Genomic DNA, 20,292 nt, shown 5'->3' on the forward strand with positions numbered 1-20,292 from the left:
CCCGTCCCCTCTCCTCTCGCACTGACGACAATGATATAACGAATCTCTTATGACGAATCTTCTATGTGTGCGATTTCTACATCGCCATGGCTTTTGGTTTTGGTTTTGGTTTTATTTTTCTTTTGGCTTGTTTTCTTTGGTCGCTTCTCTCCTCTCTTCCCTCTCTCTGACTTTCTTCTATTTGGTTGTGCAGAGCAGAGCGGTGGGGAGGGAGGGAAAGAGCTGATTCTCGCGGCGACGTCTGCAATTTTGGACACTGTTTTCTCTTTTTTTCTTTTTTACTTTGTCTCGCTGAAAAGGTTGTTTGTTGCTGAGTGGGTTGTCACTGGCATTCCGGGTTGGGGGAAGGGAAATTCTCTCTTCCGACGCCCTTTCTAAATTCCACTCGTGCTTTGGTTATGTTTTAGAGACGATATGATGGTAATGAATGATCATGATTCCTTTTTCAACTCTGACTATGGTTTTGGTTTTGGCTAGGGCTTGGACTGGGTTCGTCGGGTGTGACTTTCCATAGCGATATACAATTCTTCTGCGGTTTACATGGGACTATCGTAGTAGCTGTAGTAGTAGTAGTAGTAGTAGTAGTAGTAGTAGTAGTAGTAGTAGTAGCTAGGAACTAGTAGGCTTCTAAACGGGGGTATGAGTACCAAGTCACTGCTGTCGCAGTCAGCCTGGGTTCAAGTTGATTATCGGGTCTAGAATAGGTAGCGGGATCTGTGCAGATTTCTCCATTCTATCTATGTCCAGTCTATTCTATGACGCCGTAACCCAGGAACTTGAACTTCAGAAATTATGTCTATAGAAACCATCGTTGTGATGACCATTCCATCCTGTTTCGTCCCATCATACCATTCCGTCCGATAATCGTAAACCGTACCCAGTTCCAGTCCAGTCGTTAGCGTAGCGTACCGTAGCTACCATACCATACCATACCATACCCAGTCCAGTCCAACCCAAGCCGAAGATAGATAACATGGCGCATCCAGGGACAGAAGAGAAGAAAAACACAAAGGAAAGCAAAGAACCAGCAAAAGCAGTCGGAATAGCGGAACATGCGTATATACTCACTGCGAGTCTAGATGACGATATCTCGCAGATGAAATGATAGTATGAACGTGACTGAAACCGCGAGAAGAGCAGAGGAGAAAGGGAGGCGTAGAAAAGCAAAAGCAAGGCCGAAAGACCGCCCAGTCCAGCCCAAGCTAACCCTACCTACCGCTTCCCAGCCTGCGCAAAAACCAATTGCCAAATCTCCAGCCACTGCTGCTGCTTATACGACAAGGGCGGTGGGGATTACGGAACGTTGAAGCCAGCAGGTCGCGAAGCCGACTGTTGAGAATCTTCAGCGCAAGCATCGATTTCCAGTCGCGCACGCTGAATCGGATTCGATTCGCATCGATCGAGATAACGCCCGAGTACATTTTGAACTCGGCCTCGCCGCACAGCAGGGCGATGGCGAAATCGTCTACGGCGCTGGTATCGTGTGCGTTTAGGTTGCGGTTCCGCGCTTGCATGATGTGGTAGTAGGAGAGCCATTTCACGGAGTAGTCGGCGTGCTTGTTCATGGATGTTGGGTGGAGGGTGACGGTTTGGTTGTTTGTTACGTTGCGCCAGCCTTTGCCTTCGCGAGTGAGGAGTTTCGGGTAGAAGCTCCAGGCGACGACGGAGTTGACGACGGTGTCGTTTGCGCTGTTGAGATCGTAGTCTTCTGGAATGGTGAAGAATTGGCGTTGGCGGCCGCCGGATCGGGCGCTGGGTGTTTGTTAGCCTATGCTGGCAGTGACGGGGGTGGAGATTTACTTACCGGTTCAGAGCGGTCTTTTGCGCGCCGTCTAGGTTTAGGAGGCCTGTGTCTGCGATTGATACGATGAGCTGCATTTTGACATCTTCGATGCTTTGGAGCGTCTGGGGGTTGAGGAAGTTCTTGCGGCAGAAGCTGAATTCACTGGTGCCGGGTGTGCTTCTTGCGCGCTTCCAGCAGCAGTAGGCGTTGTAGATTGTCAAGAGATCCGAGTCGCCTGGAACGGTTTAGTATGGGGTCAGGTATGGAGGAGAGTTGAGCTGCTACTAACCTCTTTGGAATGATGCGCGTGCTGCATCACGTTGGGTGTTGGAGCCCATTGAGTTGACGAATGGTGACTTGGAGGACAGAATGGCCGCAATACTAACTGCCGCATCGAGACATTTGAAGAATGCTCCGTGGATGATTAGCTTGCCCAGGAATACATCCAAGGGGAGCTTCGCCAGTTGCGATCCTAAAGGTGTCAAGCTCTCGTTGCTGGTGAGAGCCTTGACTTCCTTGAGGGAGTCGATGGCACGTCGGATGTTCTTCGAAGATGGTGGGTCCAGGGCCTCGAGCAGTGTTGGCTCTACTTCACCCAGCTTACAAATCTTGACTCGCAGAACCAAGTCTTGCAATGACAGTCGGAGCATTTCTGGCGTTTGTTGTCCGGCGAGCTGCTCGTCGTTAGTACACTCTATAGAGAGGCTGGGGAGGTAATCCACTTACCAATTTATCATGACGGTATTTGGTGAATAGGTGGAAGCAGATACCGTTCTGGACACGACCAGCTCGACCTCGTCTTTGTTTGGCGTTGGCTCGGGAGATGAAGGACTCGACGAGTCGTGATAATTGTCTTCGTTCGTCGAATCTGATCGAAATAATTAGCAGTCTGTAACAACGCATCGAAGCTTGGAATTCAAACATACCGCATGGTCTTTTCAGTTCCTACGTCGACAACCGCTGTGATATCGGGAATAGTGATACCTAGAAAAGGTCAGAGATACTTCTCACTAGCCTCGATCGATGTTACATACCAGTCTCTGCAATGTTGGTGGCGATGACGATTTTCCTGAAGCCCTCGGGAGGTATGTTGAAGGCCTTTTCTTGATCTTCACTGGCGATGGAGGAGTGCAAGGCATGGACAATCCATCCCTTTTGGAAAGTTGGCTCCGACAAGACTTCATCATTCAGGCGACGAATCTCAGCTAAACCAGGCATGAACACCAAGATTGCCTTGCTATAATGCTCCATCTCAGACGCGGTAGCAATCTTCAACAGAAGTCTTTTGATAAGTTGATAATCAATCCGATACTCGTCAAAATTGACGATAGTCTCGCGAGTTTGCTTGGAATAACCCTCGAGACTTGCTTGAAGTCCTCCTGTGTTGTCACCGGTGTTGTCTGAAATCTCGTCTGGATCGTCGTCGAGAACGGTGTTTTTCTCGTCTTCAGACAAGCGATAGCCAGTCATCTCCACTGCATCTTCGAGATACTTCATTTCAACAGGGAACGTTCGACCAGGAATGTTCAGCACGGGAACACCGCCTAAATAAGTGGAGAAGCGCTGTGCTTCGAGCGTTGCAGACATGAGAATGAGTTTCAAGTCGGGACGCTTCAACATCAGCCTGCGGAGAACGACGAGTAGGAAATCACTATCGATAGTGCGTTCGTGGACCTCATCTAGAACAACGTGGGTGATGTCCTGGAAGTCATCTGGTCGCTCCAACATTCGCACGACAACACCAGTAGTCCTAGGTCCAGTTAGTCAATTGGGCACAAAAAGCAGGAATCAAAACGAAGCTACTTACGCATATACTAGACGTGTCGTCGAACTGATCTTGCTTTCCAATCTTACCGCAAAGCCGACAAGAGATCGGGTAGTTCCCACATCATTTTTGCTTTCTCCGAGTTCTTCGCTAACTCGTCTTGCCAGTGAGATTGCCGAGATACGACGAGGTTCCGTCACATACACTTTGCAGGGGCGGCCTTGGAGCATCTCATGCTCCAGGATATATGATGGAATCTGCGTACTCTTTCCACTACCGGTCTCACTGCAGATGATGAGGACGCGATGAGTTTCCAGGGTATCGAGAATCTCATCTTTGAAATGCCAGATGGGAAGAGTCATTCTGCCTTGCATCATCCGATGGAATGAAGGAGTTGACGATTTCGCTGCCCATATCTCACGCAGTTGATCATCCTGACCAAGGTAGCCAACATCTCTAGTGGGTCCTCTCATAGGACTGCCCGGCTTGCTGCCAACTCCGTTTCGCTTCCGGAAATTGTCCAGAAGTACGACATCATCTTCAAAAGTACTTTGGTTCTCCTGAACCAGGCGCTTGAGATCTTTAACCACCTCTTTGTCAATGTCATCCTCCTGTGTCTTCTTAAGACTGGAGAACTCCGTCCAAAGATCTCTCCAGACGGCAGGAAGTCGCAAGAAAGCTTTGCCTTCTTTCGAGTTTTGCGGGAAGATGATAAAGAGAGCAAGGGATGAGACGTATCCCTCAGCCTGCTGTGAATTTGGTGTCGCGAGCGCATCCATGGAAACAAAGGTAGCAAAGGCATTGGACTTGTGGGTAATTGATTCCACCGCTAGTGAGAAAGGCACCTCTTGGGGCTTCGACCATCGAACCTCCACGGCCTTTCTATTTTGATGACCTGAGGACGAGATATCCTGGAAGACGATTTTGCATGCAGAGTCCCTTGCCTTGCAAGTTTCCTCGAGAATACGCTGGGGGCTAAGACCAGAAAACTTTCCGAAGTCCCGAATAGTGACAGCAACAACATTCGAGGGTGCGGGCAGACCCAGGATTGAATCGTTCTCAGGTTCAGCTTGAAACATATCCCCAAGAAGTCCGTCATCCATTTCCTCCAATGAGGGGACGGTCAAGTTGGGGTCCTCCTCCACAGCTGCCGCTTCTTGCTGTTTCTTGCGATCAGATGCCTGACGCAGAAATGTAGCGTCCTTTCGAAGCTCCTCCAATTTATCTTTCCAAATGTACTCAGCCTCTCGACGTTCAAAGAGGACGTCGCGTTCGATTTTCGCAATCTTTCGTTGCATCTTCGCCGCCTCTGGATCGTCCGACTGACCGGTTGCAGCAATGCCCCGGCCTTTCTTGCCCTTACCTGGGCGATCGAATAGGTCTGGTTGAAGTGTGTAGAGTCGTGTTTGAAGATCCAGCCACTCTGGGACCATCGAATCGGGGTCAATCGAGCTATCTGAGTCGTAAGAAATCGGAGGCGCAACCTTGACAGATTTCCAGTCGTCCTTGGGTTTATCCTGTTTGTTCTGGCTTTTTGGTGTCGAAGACCGCGACGGCTCTGATTCTGAGTGATTATCAGCAATCTTATTGGCATAAATTTTGATATCGACGTTCAAGCCTACCGATCATCCATGAAGTAACACTATCCGCATCCTTCTGGGGCCGCGTGCCGGCGGTTTGAGTATATGAAGGAAGCTCCTTCTTCTCACTGTGCATGGCCAGCCACTCGAGCGACTCGTCCAGGTTCCATACCGCCTCGCGACTAGCGCTGGCCGGGGTACCGGCAAAGTATTGAAGTATATGCTTCAATGCTTCCTCTGTTCGGTTTTCGGGGAAGCCGAGCTTCAGAAGCGTTTCTTTCAAGGTCCAGAGTCTGGTGTATAGATCCTCCTCCGAGCCCGCTTGCTTCGCACTCGCGCCTCGGGCACCGGATGTAAGATATTCATGTTCCTCCCCGTCGGCGAGTTCCAGGATCTTATCCTGAACCTCGATCGGAAGCCATTCGAGAAGAGTCAATGTCGCCGCTTGTTGTCGAAAGACCCGCTTCTCGGTATCAAGCTTAGTGACCTGACGCGCCGCATCACTTTTGCACCTGGCAGAAAATTTGTCCACTAAGATTTGTAATTCAGATTCTTCCAAATGTTTTTCTAGCTCTTCGGGCGAAAGGTTTTTTAATGAGGCATCGGCTGGTGTTGCGCCGGCGGCGGTGGTAGGTACTGAACGATCTTCGGTGGTGGGAGTGGCCTGCGATTCACTCTGCGGAGTCGGGGTTGCTGCTCCGGGGGTCGATGAAGGAGTCTCGGTATTCTCTGGCTTGGGTTTTGAAGGTACTGAGACAGTGGCAAAGCCACGAGCTGGGTTTGAGGCGGGCTTCTTCTTCTTCTTGTTGTTCGGAGGCATTGTAAGAGGGAGGAGGGGTCTTTTTAACCAGCAACAAATATTGAATTAGCAAATATGCCATGAAAGGGTAATTGAAAATCGAATCAGTCAACAGGACTCACAAAGATAATGTGGGAGAGAGTTGCAGAAAGAGAGAAGGGTAAGGGAATGGAATGGCGGAGGAAAGGGCCCTCCCCACACAAAACTCTTATGACAGCATTCAGAGCGATCCCAGCCCACCTTCCACTTTCACTCAATTTCATCTTCCACTCATCCACCTCCCCCCCCCCCTCAACCTCTCTTCCTCCCCCCCTCCGCCATTCCCCCCTGTATTGACCTCCCCATTATGGATCCAATTCCATGGGATCAGGTCAAGACTGGGGACCTGGATGTCCTGCGGGTCGCACTCTTCTCGAGTTCGACCTCGCGCAGGCTCCGGGCCCTACAAGAACTTCGCGACAAGGGTAAGTTGGACCTGGACCTGACCTCTCCCAGGAAAGACATAATACTGATCCATTTGCCTTTTAGGGACCGATATACCTGTGGAATTCCACCAAGATGTCCTCGCCCTACTCTTCCAAACCTATCCCCTCTACATTGATCGACCATCCCGACATGCAGTCCAACAATGTATCCGCACTCTTCTCCAGACCCCGAATGCCGCGGAATCCGTCAAATACCTCACTCAGCAACTCAAGGTGGAGGCTGTCAAGCCCGGTCTGGCCTCGTCATCTGCATTTGTTCTGCTGGAATGGTGCTGCATCCTTTTGCAGCAAGTGAGCGAGGATCAGGCCACACCTTTATCGACCGTGTTGGATCTGATCGTTGTGGATGCCAAGGCGCTAGAAAACTGCTTTGCGCATACACCAAAGGCCCCAGTGAAGCAATCGGCTCTCCGGGTCACGAGACGCGCTCTCCGTGCAGTATTCTCGTCCCCGACCTTCGGTGAAGAGGCTGTCCGCCAGTCGGTCAACCAATTGACGACCGACTCGGCCGCCGGAAACAAGAATGCGCTCTTCCTAGGTGTTATCTCCGGGGTATGCGCACGTCTTCCCGCCAGGAAACCTGTCTTGGAGGAATCTAAGAAGGTCATTCTAGATTATTATGTCAAGGAAATCATCAGCTCAAAAACTGTGGTGCCCGCCCACGTCGCTGAGGGAATGTCAGATTTCTTTGCCTCGTTTGTGACATCCGAGGATGTGGCCACGGAATTGGTGCCTACAATGGAGAAATCCATACTACGAGCACCCGAGGTGGTTTTGACTGGTGTCATTGCACCTTGGTCTGCTGCTCTACCAGAGGATATTGACCTCTCCGAGGTGGTCCAAGCTCGCCTTTCAAAGCACCTCTTGGCCAGTATGAAGTCGAATAACCCGACTATCCGACAAGGAGCTACTGATTCCTTTGCATCTCTGCTTTCACGATGCAAGAACGACGCTCTAGTTCTAAAGATCTCGAGTGAAATCGTCGGTCCTTTGAAATCACAAAAGCTCGCTGCCCCCGAGCACCGAGTTGCGTACGCTCAAACGGTCAGCGCAATCCCATTCTCGATTGATGTCTCGAAAGAGATCGTCCATGGGTTTGGTCCGCTATTCAGCAGAGAGTCAAACGAAACTGCGCTTGAGGAGGAGCTTAAGGCTTTCAGCAAGCACCTCACTTTCCTGATCCAATCAACGGTCAAGGTCAGCGATGACATTATCAATGCTATTGTTAAAGGTATCGCCGACAAGCGCATCCCCTTTAGAAAGCTTTGGCAGCTTAATCTCGGCGAGGTGCTCTGGAAGGCCGATGTCGCCTCGCTGAAGAGCTCCGAGGTCGAGCAGCTCGTCTTCAAAGTCCTAACGAAGATGAAGGACCTGTTCGGCGAAGTCGCCTCTAATCCTCTTCCCTCAGCCCAGAGCGGTGCATTGTCATCGGCATACATTTTCTTGGCTCTATTCCACCGAATTTCAGAGATCGAAGGGTCAGAAAAGTCATCTTGGGAAGAAAAGGTTTCACAAGCCATGACCATGGGCTCAAAACCTTCATTCCTTCTCAACCCCAGAGCCTATTCGAAGGTGACAACACAGGCAGAGATGCAGTGGCTCATCCGGTCTCTGGCTGCTGTTTCCTCAAGCCCCAAGTTCACTGATGCCGAAGGTGCGGCCAAGATTGCCTGGGGACAGGCCTTTATTTTCACCATTACCGTCCCGACGATGCCTACAAACCTCCGTGACAATGCAGTGGAGACATTATCCAGTGCTCATGTGAAGGATGTTGCATCTATCGGGCGCATTATCATCGACGCAACCTGGGCTTGGATTCTTTCTTCGCGTCTCCAGGAGAAGGAATCCGCCGCTGTGTTTGCCGGACCTGGAAGCGAGCGTCATCTTCACCAGGTTTTGAAGGCATTATGCCCCACATCGGCTACCAAGGATGGGTTGGAGAGTGTTTCTGACCTCGAGAACCAGCTGATCAAGATGCTGATTCTTAGTCGGCCAGAAATGGTACCAAATGCCTCTTGGATTGGTCTCTGCCTGAAGACCGGTATTGATCCCGGAAACCTGGTCCGTGCCCACCAGACAGAGTGCATCGAGCAATTAGTTCATGTCAATGCCGACCCCGTTCAGTCGATCGTGCCTGGTGTGAACCCTGCTGTTTGGGGTGCTGCAGCTGATCTCGCCTTTGTGGCTCCCGAAGTCATGATTCCTCGTCTCGTTGGTCAAATTCAGGAAGATCTCAACGGTTCTCGTCTTTCCAAGTTCACCGCGACGGATGCCGCTATTTCTCGTACCCCCGAGGGAACTGCCTTTATCGATGTGCTGAGCAGCAAATCCAAACAGCCCGCCTTTGACAAGAACACGAAAGATTATGACACTCTCAAGTGGGAAGAGGAGCTTCGAGCACAGCTCGCGGAGAAGAACGGCCAGAAGCAGAAGAAGCTTACCCCCGAGGAACAATCCAAGGTCAAGGCGCAGCTGGCGAAGGAAGCCGACATCAGGAAAGAAGTGCTCGAAGAAGTCAAGCGCATCGAACGGGGCGCTGGGCTTATCCACGGTTTGGCAACTGGTCCCGCCAACGATGCCGAGGGTTGGATCAACAGTGCTGTCGGATGCCTTCTATCGCTTTCCCGTGCTGGTGCTGGTTTATTCGTCGGTGATATTGTATCTCAAACATATGTCACTTGTTCGAATGAGCTAACGTCGCGCCTGGGCAACCTCCGTTCATTTGTTGGTGTTGCGACCCTGCGTGCCATTGGGAAAACCAATCTCCCCCCGTCCATGGAATTGGAGAATCTAGGAGAGCTCGTCACTAGGATTCTTTACAAGCTGCGATTTACCTCCGAGCAGCGCCCTCTCGATGTCCCATCTATTGCCTACATTCTGCCCCTTCTTTCTTTGGTTTTGAGCCAAAATGGAATCGAGGAAGTCAAGGGCGAACAAGAGGGTGAGCAAGTCCTACTTGCGCTCGACATTCTGTCATTCCACACGAGTGCCTTCACCGACACTCGTCTGCCCCGTAATGAAGTTCTTCAGCAGCTGCTTACTGCCATGCAAAGATATACTCAACACTATAAGTTGATCAAGGATATCTTATTTAACTTTTGCCGATGCATCTCTCCCAACATCAGCAGCGAAGAATTGCAGACTCTTCTGGAGGGCACCATTGTTACCGATTCATCCGTTAGAGGCTCCGTCCTCCAGGTTATCGAGGATGAGATCGACTTGACTGACCTTGACTTTTCGGAACACATCTGGCTGGGCTGCCACGATCACGTGGAGGAGAATGTTGAGATTGCGGAAACAATCTGGGAAGAGAATGCTTTGGAAGTAGACGACTCTACCTTTGCCAAGATCATGAAGTACTTGGATTCCAAGGACTCTCAACTTCGTGGTGCAGCTGCCCGTGCTCTGGCCCATGCCATTGAATTTAACAAGGACAAATTTGCCGGTATCATTTCTGAACTTGAAGCCAAGTACTCTGAAGATATCAAGCCCAAAGCACCCGAAAAGGATGCTTATGGTATGCCAAAGAAGGTGGAAAACACTGATAATTGGGAAAGCCGGAGCGGTATCGCGCTTGCGTTCAATGCGATGACCAACCTCTTTGACGGCGACCAAATCATTGCTTTCTTGCAATTCCTGATCGAACGAGGCCCACTTGTCGACAAGAACTCCTCCGTTCGTGCCCAAATGGCAGAGAGTGGTAAATCGATCATCGCCCAGCGCGGACAGCAAAAGGTTGAGGATCTCATGAAACTTCTCGAAACGGTGTTGGAAACTTCCGATAAGGCTACTCAAACCTCCGATCTTCTCAACGAGGCGGTTGTCGTGCTTTATGGATCACTGGCGAGACATTTGAAGGCCGATGACCCTCGCTTGCAAATTGTCATCAAGAAGCTTCTGGCGACTCTTCCCACTCCCTCGGAATCCGTGCAGTCTGCTGTTTCAGAGTGTCTGCCTCCCCTTATCCGACTGTCTGGTCCTAAGACATCGGAATATGTGAAGGAAATGCTCGACCAGCTGCTCAATGCCAAGAACTATGCCACTCAGCGTGGTGCTGCGTACGGCTTGGCTGGTATTGTGAGTGGCAAGGGTATCTCGACTCTGCGGGAGTTCCGCATCATGAGCTTGCTCACGGATGCACTTGATGATAAGAAGGAGCCTCACAAGCGCCAGGGTACTGTCTTGGCATATGAACTTCTCGCCACAGTTCTGGCACGTACCTTCGAGCCCTATGTCATACAAATCGTTCCGCAGTTGCTTGCTGGTTTCGGTGATATGAGCATTGATGTCCGTGACTCTTGCCTGGATGCTTCGAAGGCTTGCTTCCAAAACCTCAGTTCTTATGGTGTGAAGAAGATCCTGCCTACGCTTTTGGATGGATTGGACGATACCCAGTGGCGCAGTCAAAAGGGAGCTTGTGAGCTCTTGGGTGCCATGGCATATCTTGATCCACAACAATTGGCCGCTAGTCTACCTGATATCATCCCCCCGCTTACCATCGTCCTCAATGATACCCACAAGGAGGTTCGCAATGCTGCCAACCGCAGTCTTAAGCGCTTCGGCGAGGTTATCAGCAACCCCGAGGTCAAGAGCCTGGTTAACGTGCTCCTGAAGGCCCTCAGTGACCCAACCAAGTATACTGATGAGGCTTTGGATGCCCTGATCAAGGTGTCATTTGTTCACTACTTGGACGCGCCCTCGCTGGCTCTTGTGGTGCGCATTCTCGAGCGTGGCCTGGCAGATCGTTCCGCTACCAAACGCAAGTCTGCCCAGATCATTGGCAGCTTGGCACATCTCACTGAGCGTAAGGATCTCACTGCGCATCTGCCAATCATCATCGCTGGTCTCAACATGGCCATTGTCGACCCTGTCCCTACTACTCGGGCCACCGCTTCCAAGGCTATGGGTTCACTTATCGAGAAGCTTGGGGAGGATGCTCTGCCCGATCTCATTCCCAACCTCATGAACACCCTCAAGTCGGATACCGGCGCTGGCGACAGACTTGGATCTGCCCAAGCCCTTTCCGAGGTGCTTGCCGGTCTGGGTACTACCAGACTCGAGGAGACTCTACCCACCATCCTCCAAAACGTTTCCAGCTCCAAGGCCGCTGTTCGCGAGGGCTTCATGACTCTCTTCATTTTCTTGCCCGCTTGCTTCGGAAACAGCTTTGCCAACTATCTCAGCAAGATCATTCCACCTATCCTTTCTGGTTTGGCTGACGACATCGAGTCCATTCGTGAGACCTCTCTGCGTGCTGGTCGTCTGCTCGTCAAAAACTTTGCCACCAAGGCCATCGATCTCCTGCTTCCCGAGTTGGAGCGTGGTCTTGCCGACGACAGCTACCGCATTCGTCTCAGTTCCGTCGAGCTGGTTGGAGATCTTCTCTTCAGTCTTACTGGTGTTACTGGAAAGGCTGAGGCCGATGAGGAGGAGGAGGAGGCCCAGCAGGCTGGTCAGTCTTTGCTCGAGGTCCTCGGAGAAGAGCGCAGAGACAAGGTTCTTTCGGCCCTGTTCATTTGCCGCTGCGATACCTCGGGTATGGTCAAGAGTGCCGCCATGGCCGTGTGGAAGGCTCTTGTCGCCTCTCCAAAAACCCTCAAGGATATGCTGCCGACTTTGGCTCAGCTTATCATTCGTCGCCTTGGATCCTCCAACATGGAGCAGAAGGTCATTGCCAGCAACGCCCTTGGCGACCTTATCAAGAAGGCTGGCGAGTCTGTACTCTCCACCTTGCTTCCCTTGCTCGAAGATGGTCTGCAAACCTCGCCCGATGTGGATGTCAAGCAGGGTATCTGTATCGCCCTGCGTGAGCTCATCACATCTGCCACTCCAGAGGGTCTGGAGGACTACGAGAAGGTTCTTATCTCTACTGTCCGCGTCGCTCTGGTCGATCACGACGAGGATGTACGGGAGGCTGCTGCCGAAGCCTTCGACGCCCTGCAACAGATTCTGGGCAAGAGGGCTGTCGACCAGGTTCTGCCTTACCTCCTCCACCTGCTCCGTAACGACGAAGATGCCGAGCAAGCACTGTCTGCCCTCTTGACTCTTCTGACAGAGCAGACCCGTGCCAACATCATCCTCCCCAACCTCATTCCTACTCTCCTGACGCCACCCATCTCCGCTTTCAACGCCAGAGCCCTAGCGTCCCTGGCCGAGGTTGCTGGTACCGCCATGACAAGAAGATTGCCAAGTATCCTAAACTCTCTTATGGACGGTATCATCGAGACCACCGACGACGAGCTTCGATCGGAGCTCGAGAATGCTTTCGATACTGTGTTGGTCTCTGTGGATGAGTTCGATGGTCTTAATGTGGCCATGAACGTAATGATTACCCTCATGAAGCATGACGACCACCACCGCCGAGCCAAGGCTGCTCTTCACCTCGCCAAGTTCTTCTCGGAAGCGGATCTCGACTTCTCCCGTTACTACCAGGATCTTATTCGTATCCTCCTTGTTTCGTTCGACGACTCAGACAAGGAGGTTGTCAAGGCAGCGTGGACCGCTCTCAGTGGTCTCACTTCCAGCATGCGCAAGGAAGAAATGGAAGTACTGGTCATCCCCACCCGCCAGATGCTCAAGCAGGTCGGCCACCCTGGGGCAGACTTGCCTGGCTTCAGTCTGCCAAAGGGTATTATGGCTATCTTGCCTATTTTCCTGCAAGGTCTTCTCAACGGAAGTGTCGACCAGCGTACTCAATCTGCTCTCGCCATGTCTGATATCATTGATCGCACGGGCTCGAACTCTCTCAAACCTTTCGTTACCCAGATCACTGGTCCTCTTATTCGTGTCGTATCTGAGCGTTCGGTTGACATCAAGTGTAAGTTCCAAAGGCCCCACCGAATACTAAGAAAATACTAATTACGAATCTAGGTGCCATTTTCTACACCCTCAACAAGCTCTTGGAGAAGATTCCATTGGCTGTCAAGCCTTTCTTGCCTCAGCTCCAGCGTACCTTTGCCCGTGGTCTGGCGGACACTTCCAGCGAGACCCTGCGTAACCGTGCCGCGAAGGGTCTTGGTATCCTGATCACACTGACCCCTAGGGTTGACCCGCTTATTGCCGAGCTTATTGCCGGTTCAAAGACCCCTGATCTCGGTGTGAAGAATGCCATGATGAAGGCTCTTCAAGAGGTGGTTGGCAAGGCAGGTGCTAGCATGAGCGAGGCATCTCGGACTTCCATTCTCGGACTCATCGATGATGACTCTAGCGACCAGAACGGTGAGTTCAATCTCAGTCAAAGTACTTCCATTTTGCAGACCACTAATATTCATTTGCAGACTCTGTTGCCATTACCAACGCGCGACTGCTCGGCTTACTCGTCAAGGTCCTTCCGGCCGCAGCTGCAGTCCCTGTCATCAAGTACGTCCATCTCAGATAATCACTCTTTTGCGACATTTACTTACAATGCATAACAGGAACCGCATTCTCAGCGGCCAGCTCTCGCACGCCTCTGTTCTTGGTCTGAACGCTCTTTTGGCAGAGTCGCCCGATACCATGATTGAACACTTCCCCGAAGAGACACCCTCGGTCATCTGCCAAGGAATTGCACACAAGGATGTGAGTATCTAATCAGCCCTATCATTCATTACGATTATTGCGCCATCAGGCTAATTATCCATAGCCTTTCATTTCTGACAACAGCGTTCTCGCTGCGGGTAAATTCCTTCTTACGGAAGATGGAAACCACAGCTTTGAGACACATAAGACTATCTTTGAGGCTCTGGCACCCGTTATCCAGCCCGGCAGCCCATCCGATACCCGTCGTTTGACGCTGGTTGTTGTCCGGACTGTGAGCCGCCTCCACCCCGAGCTGACCCGCCCTCACCTGGCCCTTCTCGCGCCCCCGATCTTTGCCAGCGTACGTGACCTGGTCATTCCCGTGAAGCTTGCCGCGGAAGCTGCTTTCCTGTCTATCTTCTCTGTTGTAGATGATGATAGCGAGGTCTTCGACAAGTACATGGCCGGCCCTGGTGCTTCGCTGCCTCCTGGACCGAAGCGCAGCATGGCGGAGTACTTCAAGCGCATTGGTATGCGCCTTGCCAGCCAAGCGCGTGAGCGCCGCGCCGCTGAAGGTGGAGTGGGTGGACTGGGTCTGTCGAATGATGAAGTGGATGATGAGAAGGAATTGTGGAGTATTGGCAAGGTGGACCTGGGGGTGGATGGATTTGAGGATGATTGATTGATGATCGATTGAGCATCTCGAGGTTGCATCTACGTGTCTTTACTATAGATATACCCTTGGGCCTACATATTTTCTTTTTCTTATCGTACAAAAGTTTCAAGAGTTTATGACAAGTTGATGAATTGATTGTTCGTGAGTAGGTGATAGAAGCTTGGTCAAGGTTGGCATTACTGTTAGATAGATAAATAGTAGGAGCGTTATTTGGTCCGCATGATATCCATTGAGTGGGTTTCTTTCTTTTGGTCATCATGGCATGGTCAGGTATATTACGGAGCTCTCGGCATGGAGTACTAACTACTAGTACTCTGTATGTACTTCGCTTTCCCAAAAGGGTCACATTTGGTATCATGTGATCTTGGCAGCTTTCTCTAGTCACGTGCCGGTTAGATTAGATACCAGCATCGTGAATACCTTAAGGTAGCACTTCGATGATTAAACCAAGGAGGACACATAAAGTACAAAGCTCTATATTTCTACTAGCCTCAATACATGCAATTCATCATCACCGGTCTCTCCATTCCCTAGTAAAACATTTAAGTATGGCCATCTTGAAAGGGATTACCCGATCGGGGGCTCTAGGGCTAGGGGTGCAGCCCTAATGTGGATTTCGCTTACGGCAGATTAGCTAATCCGATTGTGCCCCAAACTCCTCACCGTCTCAGACGTGCAATTCGAGTGCTACGAACATCATCCGCCAAAAGACCGTCGATACGCCGACATCAAGATGTGAGTGCCACCTCCTACGGTCATTTCCAGAGACCTCTCGACCTTTGATTTCATCATCCCCTCGTCCTCGTCAAAACCAACACCCCGCGGTGGAAGAATGGAAACGATCCGTGATATTGTGTGTGTGCAAAGACTGACCTCGACTTTTTCTTCCTATCCAGGGTCAACCTTCGCACCCAGAAGCGCCTCGCCGCCTCCGTGGTCGGCTGCGGCAAGCGCAAGATTTGGCTCGACCCCAATGAGATGACCGAGATCTCCAACGCCAACTCCCGCCAGACCGTCCGCAAGCTCGTCAGCGATGGCCTCATCATCCGCAAGCCCGTCACCATGCACTCCCGCTCCCGCGCCCGTGAGCTGAACGAGGCCCGCCGCATCGGTCGTCACCGCGGTCTGGGTAAGCGTAAGGGTACCAAGGACGCCCGTATGCCCAGGTATGCAACAACTTCTCGAATCCGTGTTGCTCCCCGGGTCCCCCCTCCACCTCTTCGCATAGAGGGGGAAGACAACCCCGGTGGACAATACATCTTGGGATCACCGGTTGCTAACATATTTCGCTCCTCTCCAGCCAAGTCCTCTGGATGCGCCGCATGCGTGTTCTCCGTCGTCTCCTCGTCCGTTACCGTGCCGCTGGCAAGATCGACAAGCACCTGTACCACGAGCTTTACCACCTGAGCAAGGGTAACACCTTCAAGCACAAGCGTGCCCTCGTCGAGCACGTAAGTCATCCCGCATGAATACCGTTCCCCGCCACCAACCCACATATTCCCCATCTCCCCCCACCGGGAATACCGACACCCCCATCGTTCCACACCACAATAAAGAAACAAGACTGACTCGCTCTCTTTTCCCCCGCTACAGATCCAGAAGGCTAAGGCTGAGCGCGCCCGCGAGCGTGTCCTCAAGGAGGAGATGGACGCCAAGCGTGCTAAGAACAAGGCTCTCCGTGAGCGCCGTGCCGAGCGCGTTGAGGCCAAGCGCAACGCCCTGGCTGCTGAGGAGTAAATTTTCACCCAATCAACAAAAAATCTTTTGCGAATTGTTTGAAAAAGGCCTTCTTGTTCGGCTCAAGGGAGAAAAAGAGGGTTGTTGTGCTTTGAAAAAAAAGCGGTTATTCGAATCTTCTGGGGGTTTTCTTCATTATTTTCCGGGATTAAGGCAAAAACGGCGAGCTCTAGCTGTTTTTTTTCTTTTCTTACTTCTCTCACACCCCCCACACCTCACCCACACTACCCAAATCGAAATGAATCCATGGAAATTCCTACTAAGGTCGGGCAACGCCGCTTTTTTTTTAATTCTACAACGAACTTGTTCCTCTCGCCGGGCTGTGCTGTGCTGTGCTGCTTCAGTGTCGGGGTCGGCGGGGGAGATGCGATGATGACGTGATACTCAAACCAACCCTTTTCTATCTTGTTGATAAGGAGAAGGCGAAAGGAAATTCTTTTCTCAAAAACAAAAAAACACTAAAAAAATATTTCCTTTGTTTCATTGTAGCTTTTGATCAGTGGCCTGTCCCAGACCAACCCTGCGATCATACCTCTAGATTCCGTAAAGGAGATGGTAGATTTCACCTACCATCTGGGCACTGCGTAAACTTGAGGATGTTCTTGGTCTGGGGTAATCTGATCTCGCATAAAATTGGGCCAACGCTGATCAGCTACATTCATGGATGGTAGGACCGCTCTAGCTGTCATCCTGAACCCCTGGAGGATTAGAAGCTAGGTAAAATTACAAAGGTATTATCTATTCAGGTGGATCTCTCACGCATATAATTCTCGAGTTCTACTCCAAATCCACGTGAAGCCCTTTGGAAGCCGTTCCTCGATACACCTGGGCATTATACTAGCTACTAAGGGGCTCCCGGGTCCGAGGGCTATAAAGGTTCTCTGCCAGGTATCTAGTAATATTAGGATTCGAGTTCAAGTTGGAAGTCATCCTCCATGGATGATGCTGTGTAGAACTAGAACTACAACTAGTACTAATACCTAGGTAGTAGTATGAAGTATTACCTTGATTCGGATACCTAGGTATATATATCTCCATGATTTCGACCGATGGTCTCGAGCCTGAGGCGTATTGAAGTTTCAAATCGGGCTCCCTCCAGTAACATCCATGGATGCCCGTCATTACCAGCCGGTTTGAAACCGAACGAAACACTTGCGAACTTGAAGTGATCAAACATACGAGACGTCTCCATAAAGATCTTGGCCGAGTGATAGATCATCAAGCTAGTGATGTCACACACAACCTAAAATCGAGTGTGAAAGCACGGACCTTTTTGTTTTGACAACAACACTACACAAGCGTGCCTAGTAATTGAGATAACCCTTGCAAGGAAAAAGATCACTAGATTCTAGAATTCTTCTGGGCTGTGTATGGATGGCTCCAAGGTTTGCAGGGGTGAAAGTGAAGTTGGGTCACTTTCGGCCAGCCACAACCGATCTCTACTTTCCCAGGAATGCAGGCAAGTGCGCCATGGCGCAGTAAAAATACTAGTTCCGAGTTAATAGGTGTTACTGTTAGTTCCGATAATGTAAATTTTCAAAATGAGAATTAAATTGTGCAATCCTAGTACACAAAATCGCATCCTGTATCTTTGACTCCGAGTAAGATGTGTAAACATCAAATGCTGGACCCGCTATGATGCATCGCTCTCAAAAGAGGGGGCATTGCAGAAAGAATATGTCAAAGATTGACAATCGTAAAAAACAGAGCGCGAAAAAGGGGTATTTGGAAAAAAAAATTGCTTGAGACCGCCGCCGCCGAGTTGAACAGGAAAAGGAAAGAGATTGAAAGGTAGAGGGGTGGCAGATAAGACTCATGAGCAAGGCCATGTGATTATCAGGCAAGGTGTGAAAACAGGGAATGTTTAAAGTAGACGTGCAAGCAATTGATGGGATTGCGTATCACACAGCTGCTCGTAAAGAGTAGGCAAGACATGACATGTATGGCTAGTACCGTCCACCCGATGCTGAAGTCGGAAATTCGGTTGGTGGGAGCGAAATCTGAGAAGTAGGATCCACGCCTTTCGAGGCTACACTTGGTGGGAATTCCAGATCGAACGGATTGCTGCGGATGCTCGCGCGCCTCTTGGGTGTAGCGAGGTGCTTCGGCTTGGAAGTGGGGGTTTCATAACCCTGTGCAGAGAGCGTTTCCGTGCTCCCACCGCCGGGTGCCGTTCCAACACATGACCAGGCAAGGGCTGACTCGAAGCTTTGGGGAGAGTTGACAGTGGCAGTCCTTCCACCCAGGGTTTCATGGGCGAGATTTTTGATAGAGCTTCTGGCCGACTTGGACGCCTGATCGGGGATAGCTGCCGTACTTGCCCCGTGATGATAGGTAGTATTTCCACCCGGGGTGGTAAACTCGCCATTGTGATAGAATTCGAGCGACTCCAGCCTGTCTTCCCACGACTGGCGTGAATAAATCGACGCGCTGCGTGATGGGGGTGAAACCTCAATCTTAGGCTTCCCGTTCCACCAAGCCCAGGGTCCCTCGATAGAGTGCCGATGACTTCCATACGGGATGTTTTCATCTAGCGCGAGCTTTCGGTTTGCAGCAGAAAGCCCATAGTTGGGCCTAGTGGCCGTGTTTGAGTGGTTCTGCGCAGGAGGAAAGTGATCCGAGGGTGTAGTAGCAGATGCATGGTCCACTGGCCAGGAAGATTGGCGATTATGGCCGTCAAGGAAGGCATGGGCGGAATTGTCCGAGTCACTTCGCAGCAGTGCCTGTCGACTGTGTAGGCGTCGGTGCAGGATATTTCGTCGTCTTCGTCGAACGAAAAAAAATGCATGCCAATAGGGCCAGAAGTATGAATGCCATTCCTCCCACGACAGAGCCGACGATCGTACCCACTGTGTGTGATGTCTTTCTGTAGATTTCGTCCGAAGACGAGCCAGATTGAACTCCCACGAGAGGGGATGAAGTTGTGATCGTGTGGAAAGATGACACCGGGACTGTAGAGGAGGCCTGTGTGATAGACATGGGAAGTCCCGAGTCACTGCGAGCCATCGAGATTTGCGACAGCGAATGAGTTGCCATTGCTGTGCCGGCAATTTGTGAGGTTTGCGAGATAGAGGTTGGTGCAAGGGAGACCAGTGTGATCGCAGTCCCTTCACTTGGATGGGTATTGGGACTGAGATGAGTATTGGGCCATTCACTTGGATGAGTATTGAGACCTGTGGATCCCACGAGTGGTGTCTCCAACTGTGACAGGGACTCTGAATTGGTGGAGGATGTCGTAGCACTAGTAGTCCACGACGGAGCCGAGGAGGTGGTAAGAGTGAGAGGCGAGGTTTGAAACGTAGTACCCAGTATGCTCTCCAGTTTGGTCTCGGACTGGGTGCTCTCTGACCAGGGTGTCTCTGGGAAATGAGACTGTGGGAGAGTGGTGAATGTGACCGTTACCGATTGAACCGTCTCCAAGTTCGTGGTCGTGACCAGGTGAGAGATCACGAACTGTGTAACGGGATCATCAGATACGGTGGTCTGTTCGGTGTAAGTCAAGAACGGATGGATAGTCTCTGTTAATGTCGAGGTAAAGACGACCAAGCTTGATGCCAAGTCCATCGAGGTGCCCAGCTGGGTTCCAGTGAATCCCGAGATGGAAGGGGTTGGTTGAAGTGAAAATTCATTCACCATCTCGAGATAGCCCTCGTAGGCTTGGGTGGTATAGAGAATCACAATGAGAATCGAGTTTGGGATGATATCAAAGACGTGTTGAAAGGTGGTGTGTAGAAGACAAAGGTATAGAGGTGAAGTCAAGAAAGTCAAGGAAGTGTGTATTGGGGGAAACCAAGGAAACAAAGGGCACAAAGGGCACAAAAGGGAAGGAGCCAGCTCTGTAGTCAACAAGGCAGGAACCCCCACACTTTCTTGTTTCTACCAGTTCCCAAGGCTTGGTCTACCACGAGAATCATACTCACGATTCACCACCAGAAACTAGAACTTGAACAGGTTTACTTCGAGATGTAGA

General features: G+C 51.0%; 4 protein-coding genes across 4 annotated transcripts; 2 read left to right on the forward strand and 2 right to left on the reverse strand.

Annotated features, from left to right (window-relative positions):
• Positions 1-1,208: 1,208 nt before the first annotated feature.
• On the reverse strand, positions 1,209-5,948 carry N7533_007644 (putative ATP dependent RNA helicase; the record flags this gene model as incomplete). The annotated part of the gene is made up of 8 exons (XM_057104294.1): positions 1,209-1,752; positions 1,805-2,018; positions 2,073-2,457; positions 2,510-2,651; positions 2,710-2,767; positions 2,818-3,533; positions 3,591-5,112; positions 5,171-5,948. 8 exons carry the CDS (start codon positions 5,946-5,948, stop codon positions 1,209-1,211), a joined length of 4,359 nt encoding a protein of 1,452 aa, XP_056959251.1.
• A 325-nt stretch (positions 5,949-6,273) lies between these two features.
• On the forward strand, positions 6,274-14,591 carry N7533_007645 (putative translational activator; the record flags this gene model as incomplete). The annotated part of the gene is made up of 6 exons (XM_057104295.1): positions 6,274-6,391; positions 6,456-13,229; positions 13,283-13,630; positions 13,690-13,771; positions 13,828-13,969; positions 14,034-14,591. The coding sequence occupies 6 exons, from the start codon at positions 6,274-6,276 to the stop codon at positions 14,589-14,591; spliced, it is 8,022 nt and encodes a 2,673-aa protein (XP_056959252.1).
• An 826-nt stretch (positions 14,592-15,417) lies between these two features.
• N7533_007646 (60S ribosomal protein eL19) lies at positions 15,418-16,322 on the forward strand (the record flags this gene model as incomplete). The annotated part of the gene is made up of 4 exons (XM_057104296.1): positions 15,418-15,440; positions 15,482-15,751; positions 15,886-16,036; positions 16,179-16,322. 4 exons carry the CDS (start codon positions 15,418-15,420, stop codon positions 16,320-16,322), a joined length of 588 nt encoding a protein of 195 aa, XP_056959253.1.
• Positions 16,323-18,268: 1,946 nt separating this feature from the next.
• Positions 18,269-19,958, reverse strand: N7533_007647 (uncharacterized protein; the record flags this gene model as incomplete). The annotated part of the gene is made up of 2 exons (XM_057104297.1): positions 18,269-19,171; positions 19,269-19,958. 2 exons carry the CDS (start codon positions 19,956-19,958, stop codon positions 18,269-18,271), a joined length of 1,593 nt encoding a protein of 530 aa, XP_056959254.1.
• Positions 19,959-20,292: the final 334 nt, after the last annotated feature.

This window comes from Penicillium manginii, assembly GCF_028828005.1.
Source record: "Penicillium manginii strain IBT 31320 chromosome Unknown utg000005l:1.0-5665137.0:1.0-5668048.0, whole genome shotgun sequence".
Lineage (NCBI taxonomy): Eukaryota > Fungi > Ascomycota > Eurotiomycetes > Eurotiales > Aspergillaceae > Penicillium > Penicillium manginii.